Raw genomic sequence first — 9871 nt, forward strand, 5'->3', positions numbered from 1 at the left:
GGCTTATTAGAATGCTTGCCTGCCAGCCTGTTATCACTGCCAACCCTCCCCAAGAAGATGGGAATGGGTAGGAGCCAACATCCTCTTCACATATGGTGTTTGATTGGCAATCTTGAGAGCTGTGGCTGGGAAATACAACAGCTGTTGCTTTTTTAACAGAGGTGCTGGCACTTTAGTGTGAAGTAATCCCATTGGCTGATGCCCCGGGAGACCTTTCTTTCCAGGTCAGGTGCTGTACAGATGGTTGGACAAAACTGCAGCCACCAAGCTCTCTGTGTGGAGGCAGCCTTTCCCTAGCTTGTGGCTAAGTCTATTAAGGTTGGAGAGGGGATTCTTTGTTTGTTATTCCAGCAGGTGATGGGGTAAGAACAAGGAATGAGGAAGAGTAACAACAACACTGCCTTACAAATGGAGAATGGTTTTGCTAGAGATCTCAGAAAAAGAAAAAGAAAAGAGTTGGTACTTGTATGCCGCTTTTCTCTAACCAAAGGAGTCTCAAAGTGGCTTACATTTGCCTTCCCTTTCCTCTCCCCACAACAGACACCCTGTGAGGGAGCTGAAGCTGAGAGAGTCCTGAGATTACTGCCTGGTCAGAACAGCTTTATCAGTGCTGTGGGGAGCCCAAGGTCACCCAGCTGGCTGCATGTGGGGGAGGAGCAGGGAATCAAGCCTGGCTCACCAGATTAGAAGTCCACACTCCTAAGCAAGCTGGCTCCTCTATCAGAGAAACCCCAAAGACTTTATGCACCTGGAGTCTCACAGCAATTTCTGAGGAAAAGCCTTTATTTCTGCCATCCAAATGAAAACCCTTTGGTTGAAGAATATCAGCTTAAGACAGCTGTGACATCACAGCCTTGTCTTGTATATGGATGTTCTTAGAGCAAACTCAAATGGCCATTGGGGTTATCTTTATTTGGACTTGTGACCAAATGGAATGCATTCTAGTGGATATTGTTGATACAATTCATAGGTACTGTTGTATTCTGGAAAGATATTTCCCTTAAGGTCCACTATTCACACTGCATTGGTTACATTTGACAAAGTACAGGAGCTGCATTTTTTAGAAATGAAAGAGCTAATGTCAAGACCTGCCTTGCTGTGGCTGGCCATAGCATTTGTCTGGACCCCAAATGGTGGATCTTCAGCCATAACAAGTGGGAGCAAGGCTCTTGACTACAACAAAATGCTTTCCATGCCATAATTGACATACAAAGTGGGTCTGCGTAAAATAAAAATTTGTAGGATCATTCTCTACATGTCTAGTAGAAATGCCCCCCCTGCTAAAATGCTCCCCCCCCACCAAGACAACCATTAGCTTACACTGTATACATGACACAGGGGTCTCTCCCCAAATCTGTAGCTAGTAGTGAGGACAAACCTCAAGAATCCTGCACCCATCCCCACCCCAAGCACCAATCACTCAGGTTCTGTTATACGGATGATGGGCTGGAGCAGGGGTAGTCAAACTGCGGCCCGCCAGATGTCCATGGACTACAATTCCCATGAGCTCCTGCCAGTAAAAGCTGGCAGGGGCTCCTGGGAATTGTAGTCCATGGACATCTGGCGGGCCGCAGTTTGACTACCCCTGGGCTGGAGGAACAAAGGATGTGCTCTCTCAACCCCTTCCTAGAATGTCACACCTAGACGAGATCTAGAACGGGGGTAGTCAAACTGCGTCCCTCCAGATGTCCATGGACTACAATTCCCAGGAGCCCCTGCCAGCATTCGCTGGCAGGAGCTCCTGGGAAATGTAGTCCATGGACATCTGGAGGGCCGCAGTTTGACTACCCCTGATCTAGAACATCACAGACTGCCCAGGGGCTGCATAGCTTTCTCTCCCTCTTGAGGCAGAACAGTGCTGGCAGGGTCTCATGGAGAGCCACAGTTTGGTTTCCCCCCTGCTCTAGCTGGAGAGTCTCTTCCCTACTGCCAGGAAATCCAAGTGCCGTTGGCATCTGATCCATTCCTCCCACTTCCCCCCCTCCCCTGCATTGAATGCTCTTCTCTTTTCCGTGAGCACAGCAGCAGTCGTACTAAAGAAAAGCGCGTTGGAGAGATTTGACGTTTATTGTAGAGGAAGTGTATGCATGCGTGCACACAAACCACCCACCAGTTACCATTGAAGTGTAAGGCCCAAAACATTTCAAGCCCAAACATAAAACCGCTTCAACAACTATTGTTTACATGAAAAGAGAAATCAAGGGTCTGTCGGCTGTTTGAGGAAAAGAGGTAGGCTGTTGCCGTGGCCCCCAAGAAAAAGGAATATCAATGAAAATAATAATAATAATAATAATAATAATAATAATAATAATAATAATTCTTTCTCTCCTCTCTGCCAGCAGATATAACCACCTATAGGCATTCAAGCACTCCTTTTTCTCCCACGTTTTCTTGGGAGTAGTTTTAGCCCGTCAACCCCCCCCCCCTCATTCTCAATAGCTTTGCGTTTACTTGTCAGCTTTGCATTTTGTACCAAAGCTGTGGATCTCAATGCTACAGGACCATTTCGTTCAGCAGGAAGGGTACGTATCTGAGCACTCATGGGACATCGGTCAAGAAGTCTCCCCTAAGTCTTCTCCGCACATGCATCCTTGGATCAGGGGCCTTCCATTTGGACTAACTACAGAAACACACACTGGTGTAACCACAGCAAACAACTGTGGCGTAACGCAGTCTTCATTATCCGTCATCACGCGAGCTGTAAGTCCATTTATCTGGCTTGCTTCTCAAGCGCTGGAGATCTAGGGTGCTACAGCCACAAAGTACTTTATGTCTATTCATCATGGACTCTACTTTGCCGACAACAGCGTGGACTAGGAGTGGACCAAGGCGATGTGTGCCTCTTGGGCCAGAAACCCATAACCAGTTTTGCATTTGATCATGTTGAGCAACAGTATGTCCAAGAACTCCAGTTCAGTTCTCAGTAGCTCGAGAAGTCTTCTTATATCACTATGGAGCCAAGGGGCCATGTGACCCAGTAAGTTTAACAGATATTAAAGGAACGTGCCGAAAACCTGGAGAAAAAGATTCCCCCAAGTCCACAATATTTTGCAGAAATATGTGCAGTTCCTCTGGATTCTTCTTTGAAGAGCCTGTGACAAGGAGAAGAAGAGCCTCAAAGCAGCATACAATCGCCCTCCCTTTCCCCTCCCCACAACAGGCAGAAGGGGCCTTCTTGGATCAGACCAGGCACCCTTCAAGGCAGGTATTTGGCTTTCAGACGCAGCCATGCACTTCTAGGAGCTCACAAAAGCACCATATAAAAGTGGAGTCTTCCATGTCCAAAACCAATAGTAACTGGGAGAGGAAGAGATAAATGGATGCTTTCACACCCTGAATAATGCCCTTGCCATCATCTGGAAGCAGGTTTGCCTAAAATCCAGTGGCAAAAGGCATTGAAAATAGATGTGCATTATTCAGTGTGTGAGAGAGGGGAAAACCATTTAACTACCACAGGTAACAGGCCCATCCTCCAGGATTTGCCTGGCCTAATTAAAAGCCCATGTAAGCCAATGGGCCTTACAACATCTTATGGCTTGATTTCCAGAACTGGGAAAGCTCAGCAGGAGAACTGCCATTATATCTGCTAGAAGATGGACATTGAAGGGGGATCCTAAATGAGTTTGCTACTAGGGAACCCTTCCCCCCCCCCAAAAGACTCCTTTAACTTTCATCAATTTCCCCAGGCAAACCACCCCTTGGAGCAATTTGCTAAATGGGACCGGAGATTTACAGGTATCCTCACTAGGAAAACGGCTCAGGAATAAAAGAAGCAAAAGAGCTTTTTTTTTTTTACCCTGCTTTTCACTGCCGGAAGGGGTCTCTGAGCGGCCTACAATCTCCTTCCCTTTCTTTCCCCACAGCAGACACCCTGTGAAGTTGGTGAGGCTGAGGGAGAGAACTGTGACTGGCCCAAGGTCAGCCAGCTGGCTGCATGTGGAGGAGTGGGGAGTCAAACCCAGTTCTCCAGATTAGAGACCACCACTCTTAACTGCTACACCATGCTGGCTCTCATATAGACAGCACAGGGCAGTGGCCAGGACCCCGTGTTCTTGGGAGAGTCTGTCTCTATGTTATAGAAACTATTACAATTATAGCATAGTGCAGGGGTTGGACTAGATGACCCATGAGGTCCCTTCCAACTCTATTATTCTATGATTACAGCCAACCTCACCTTCTCTCGTGACCATGACAGGAGTGGTACCAAGGGGCCCTTGCAATGGTTGGGTTTGTCAAATTTGGTGTGGCCGCTGCCGTCACTGATTTGGCTCGTTCTTCCTCAGTAGGCTAGCGATAGTGCCCACTCCTGACTGTTGGATTTACTGCCTGAGTTGATTTTCAAGAGACACTAACTGAAGCAAGTGGAGCCCAAGAGCAAGTGGGCAGCTGTTCTGGCTGCCAAGCCACCAGGCACAGCCTGGAGATCGCCCACTTTTACAACTGATCCGCTGACAGAGATCAGCTCCCCTAGAGTGTTGAAGTGTGTATACCAGGGGTAGTCAAACTGCGGCCCTCCAGATGTCCATGGACTACAATTCCCAGGAGCCCCCTGCCAGCGTTCGCTGGCAGGGGGCTCCTGGGAATTATAGTCCATGGACATCTGGAGGGCCGCAGTTTGACTACCCCTGGTGTATACCCTGCTGAGGGGTCTCACCCCTCCCCAAATCCCACCATCTCCAAGATCCACCCCCAAAATTGCCAGGTATTTTCCAATCTGGAGTGGCTGTTGCTCCTAGTAGTAAAAGCCCACTCTACAAAGAGTAGCATACACCATTTGGTTGCTGACTATAACCAAGAGCCCTCTGCAGAGTATTTTCCCAGGACCTTCCAACCACTCAACCTGCCCTCTATGCCCCTAAACCCATTTAAATCCACGGTATCAATGCACGATGAATTACCTGGCGGAGAGGAGGGGGCCTTTAACCTTGCGAAGCCCGTTTGTTCATCAGCTTGGCTTTCCTTTTGTGAGGCCTGTGGGCTCGCTGGTGTCTCACGAGGTTCGGGTGGCACAGGAAGTTCTCCCCACACTTGTTGCAGATGTAGGACATCTCCTTGGAGTGGATTCTCAGGTGCCTTACGAGCTTGGAGCTGGACAGGAATCCCTTCCCACACTCCGCGCAACCGTACGGCCTCTCGCCCGTGTGGACCTTCTCGTGCATATTCCGGCTGGACGAGTGCGTGAAGCATTCCCCGCACTGCCGGCAAGCGTGCGGCTTCTCCCCCGTATGGGTCCGTCGGTGCCTGTTCAGGTTCGAGACGTAGCGGAACTTCTTCCCGCAGTAGAGGCAGCTGTAGGGCATCTCCCCTGTGTGGACCCGGAGGTGCTTCACCAAGTCCGAACTCTGCGAGAAGGTTTTCCCGCACTCGGGGCAATTGTAGCCCCAGGACCCCTCTTCCTGGTGGAACCGCTGGTGGAGCAGGAGGCTCCGGTGCTGCCGGAAGGTCTCCCCGCATTCTGAACACAGGAAAGGCATTTCTCCGGTGTGGACCCGCTGGTGGGTGAGCAGGTTGGAGCGCTGAGCAAAGCGCTTCCCGCATTCCGAACACAGGTGAGGCTTGATGCCTGCATGGAGCTGCTGGTGTTTCAGGAGGTTGGAACTCTGGCGGAAGCGTTTCCCGCACTGCGGGCAGGGGTAGGGCAGCTCCCCTGTGTGGATCCTCTGGTGGATGGTGAGGCTCGACTGTTGGCTGAAGCATCTCCCGCACTCTGGGCACTGGAACGGCCTCTCGCCCGTGTGGATTCTTTGGTGAGTAAGAAGGTTGGGGCTCCGCTGGAAGCTTTTGCCGCACACACTGCACTGGTAGCTCTTCTGGACCAGGGCAGGGTCCTCGGGAGGGGTCTTGGCACCGGGGCTGCCGTGTTCTCTGGCTCTGTTGACGCTGGGCACCATGGCTGCCTGGAGGGTAAGGAGAATTAGTATGCTGTTCACAGCCAGAGGTGAAGCAAAGAAAGGCCCGTATGGACCAACACCGCGGGGTGGGGTGGCTGGTGTGTTTTCTGGTGGGAGTCCAGTGGCTTTAACAAATGTCCACATTGGGGGGGGGGAATTTAAAGTCAAGTTTCCCTTACACCTTATGTAGTTAAGTGCTACCCCTCCCAGTTTGCCAAAAAATGTCAGAGAATGTTTCTTTTATGCAACTGCGGCTGCCAAGCTTGTAGATGCAGCAAGATGGAAACAACAAGATTTGCTTGGTGTGAACATCAAGCTCCTGACAGTTAGAGCGGTTTCTCAGTGGAACAGGCTTTCTCAGTGGAACAGGCTTCCTCAGGAGGTGGTGGGTTCTCCATCTTTGGGAATGTTTAAACAGAGGCTGGAGAGCCATCTGACGGAGAGGCTGATTCTGTGAAGGCTCAAGGGGGTGGCAGGTTACAGTGGATGAACGATAGGGTTGGGAGTGTCCTGCATCGTGCAGGGGGTTGGACTAGATGACCCAGGAGGTCCCTTCCAATTCTATGATTCTGTGATGCTAACACACAGTTAGACAAGATCAGAGAGTTTGCTACTATGGCTATGTCTACTATGGTTAAATTGACTAACTTGGTAAACAGAGGGCCATTGGAACAATTTAATAATCACTGGAAATTTTCCTTAGAATTTGTTGATAAACAGAAGCTTATTTTGCACTTGCTATATTATACCGACTACAATGATGTAATAGGTTTGGACAATTGTGGCAAAGGAAGATGCTGGGGAGAAATATTCAATGTACTTTCTGATATCTTTTTCTATATTCTATCAATATTTAAAATAAATAAAAAATATTTTACAAAATGTCCACATCATGGGGTAGCTACATCTCTTGGCTTTCTACTCCCCCTTTCCCCAAGATCAAGGCAAGATAGTACAAATGCAAACTCTGGATTTCCAGCAGCTTAGGAAAATAATTGGTTTTTATACCCCGCTCTTCACTGCCTGAAGAAGTCTCAAAGTGGCTCCCGATCACCTTCCCTTCCTGTGAGGTAGGTGAACTGAGAGAGCCCTGATGTTACTGTTCTGTGAGAACAGCTCTAACAGGACTGTGATGAGCCCAAGATCACCCAGCTGGCTGCATGTGGATGAGCAGGGACTCAAACCTGGCTCACCAGATTAGATGCCACAAGATTAGAAGAAGAAGAGTTGGTTCTTATATGCCGCTTTTCCCTACCCGAAGGAGGTTCAAAGCGGCTTACAGTCGCCTTCCCTTTCCTCTCCCCACAACAGACACCCTGTGAGGGAGGTGAGGCTGAGGGAGCCCTGAGATTACTGAAGAAGAAGAGTTGGTTCTTATATGCCGCTTTTCTCTACCTGAAGGAGGCTCAAAGTGGCTTACATTCACCTTCCCTTTCCTCTCCCCACAACAGACACCCTGTGGGGTGGGTGAGGCTCAGAGAGCCCTGAGAATACCTCTATCAGTGCTGGCTGAATATATCAGTCAGAATACCTTTATTAGTGCCGTGACGAGCCCAAGGTCACCCAGCCGGCTGTCTGTGCAGGAGTGCAGAATCGAACCTGGCTTGCCAGATTAGAAGCCCGCACTCCTAACCACGACACCAAACTGGTGTAGAAGCCGTCGTTCTTAACCACTGCCCCACCCTGGCTAGAACCACAAGCGCAGCATTCTCAAGCCTGCACTGAGTGACTTTGTGTTTACAACATGAGCCTCCAAGCATGAAAGTGCTTGTACTGGACTACACAGTCTAGAAGCAAGCTGCAAAGTTCCTTGTAAGTTAGAATTGCTGTGTAGGTGATTGGCAGAACAGAGTTCAAGTCCAATAGCACCTTTAAGACCAACAGAGCTCTAGTCAACCATCCCACTTGCGACTGGAAAGGAGAGCTCTTAAAGAAGCTAATGCCTAGTCTCCTCACAACAGTAGTATGCAAATCACTCCTTCGTTCCTTTTATCAAGATTCTCCCATGGAGGCGAGGGAAAGGGACAAACAGTTCTTTCTGCAGAAGAGCATTACGCAAAAACAAAGATCCCTCTTGTGTTGTGTCCTTTTGGAAGACCCGTGTCTCTCTCTTCTCAAGCACAGCTTTTCAACACCAGTTGCCCCCTCCTCCTTCCTTACCCCTTATTTTGACACCCTCAGGACCTCACTAGGAATGTATCCAACCTAATAAAGTGCTTTAGGATGCTTTGGGCTGATCCTGCATTGAGCAGGGGGTTGGACTAGATGGCCTGTATGGCCCCTTCCAACTCTATGATTCTAAGTACCCCAAGGCCAAAACACATGAAAAAAGACCTGAAGATAGATGCCCCCAGAGCTTCAAGCTGTGGGGAGTCACCAAAAAGAAGAGAAAGCGTGGGAGGAGGCAGGTTTCTCATACCCCTTACAAATTCTGCAGAGGAAGAGCAAAAATTGGGCATGCGTGCTGATGTCTAAGTTACCTCCTCTGCATACACGATCGCTCACAGGAACCTGATTTATGAAGGATATTTTTGCAGGACAATTATTCTTTTTCTTGTAGAGCCTTGACCCAAGGATTTATCACCTGGACGGGGGAGGAGTGCTGCTATATCAGTAGAACTCAAATCCCTAAAGAAAGACACACAAACCAAATTAATTACAAAGACAGAGAGATATTTAACAAGGTACAAGAAAGAGAGCCTGTAAACCATTTTTGGCATGAAAGGACATTCCTATAAGCACCTACAGGAGTTTAGAAGATATACTATGAGTTTGCTGTTTTTACACAGAAAGAACAATAATAAAACACAACGTGTACAACCTCCAAAGCCTTCTCAGGGCTCTGAAAGTTTTATGTAAACTGCAACCAACCATAGCTTGTTAAAACATTTATCCCACCGCCATCTCCTCATGGTTCAAGATGGGCTTACAAAAGTAGCTTAAAACAACCCCAACAACTCTCTCTTACAAGATGCTTCCCATTCAAACCCACTCACTTACCACTCTGATAATTAAGCTCCTTCTCACATAACCACTCATTTCTAATAGTATCAGTTTTCTCTCAGACACTTAGAGAGAGGGCCCACCGGGGCAGATAACAGTTATATAGACCTCCTTGCATGGGTGGGGTTAAAACGATGGAGACAGATCTTGAAAAGGCTTGCTTAATTTGGTCTGAAGCGATCTCTTAAAGGGGAGCAAAAGAGAACAGGTGGTTATTGCAGGATAGAGAGTCAGGTGTCTCTTAGGGGGGGGGTCAGGTTGCCAACTGCTAGCTGGAACCTCATCTCTAGGCTACGGAGAACTGTTCCCCTGGACAAAATGGCTGCTTTGGAGGGTAAATTGTCCTTCCCAGCGCCATTCCCAAATCTCCAGTAATTAGCAAACCTGAACCTGAATCTTACAATCCTACACCCTTCTCCCACTCCCCTCCATGACTCAGGGGCATGACTTGGCAACCCTTTTCTGAGGTCTTTTGACCAGCCACCCCTTTAACTGCTGGCCAAGCTACGGACAGACTGATATGCTTCAGTTCCAGCTCCTCAAAGCTTTCCCCTCCTGCTGATTAGGCCTCTGTTAAGGGGATAGGATTAGACCAGTGGTTTTCAACCTGGGGACTGGGACCCCTTTGGGGGTCAAACGACCCTTTCACAGGGATTGCAGGAGGGCAAGCAGCTTGGCCGGGTGGGGGCACTGTCCACACAACAGCCTTGCGGGGTAGACCGAGATAGAGCGTTCATCTTTCTGGAGCAGCGGAAAAGAGCGAGATCGGCATGGTGGGACAAGAGGCAGAACTGAACTGAGAAACCCCAGGAAAAAACCCAATTTATATACAATCATGAGCAGTGGATCTTCCTGCCGTTGGTCAGTTTCGGGTTAATTTCTGTGAAGGAACACTTGCATGATTTTATGGTTGGGGGGTCAGCACAACAGGAGGAACTGTATTAAAGGGTTGCAGCATTAGGAAGGTTGAGAACCAC

The 9871-nt window shown here is 48.8% G+C and overlaps 1 protein-coding gene across 1 annotated transcript; it reads right to left on the bottom strand.

The window, feature by feature from the left end:
- Window positions 1-1797: 1797 nt before the first annotated feature.
- On the bottom strand, window positions 1798-9063 carry LOC143831632 (uncharacterized). Its single transcript, XM_077324786.1, has 4 exons — window positions 8892-9063; window positions 8372-8519; window positions 4899-5897; window positions 1798-3092 (listed from the first exon to the last, which is right to left on the bottom strand). The coding sequence occupies exon 3, from the start codon at window positions 5889-5891 to the stop codon at window positions 4920-4922; it is 972 nt and encodes a 323-aa protein (XP_077180901.1). The 5' UTR covers window positions 5892-5897; window positions 8372-8519; window positions 8892-9063; the 3' UTR covers window positions 1798-3092; window positions 4899-4919.
- Between the last annotated feature and the right edge of the window lie 808 nt (window positions 9064-9871).

The sequence above is a fragment of the Paroedura picta genome, chromosome 3 (assembly GCF_049243985.1).
Source record: "Paroedura picta isolate Pp20150507F chromosome 3, Ppicta_v3.0, whole genome shotgun sequence".
Taxonomy (NCBI): domain Eukaryota; kingdom Metazoa; phylum Chordata; class Lepidosauria; order Squamata; family Gekkonidae; genus Paroedura; species Paroedura picta.

Excerpts from the sequence above, each read along its gene's own strand:
- LOC143831632 (XM_077324786.1), bottom strand. The coding sequence starts at position 5,891 with ATGGTGCCCAGCGTCAACAGAGCCAGAGAACACGGCAGCCCCGGTGCC.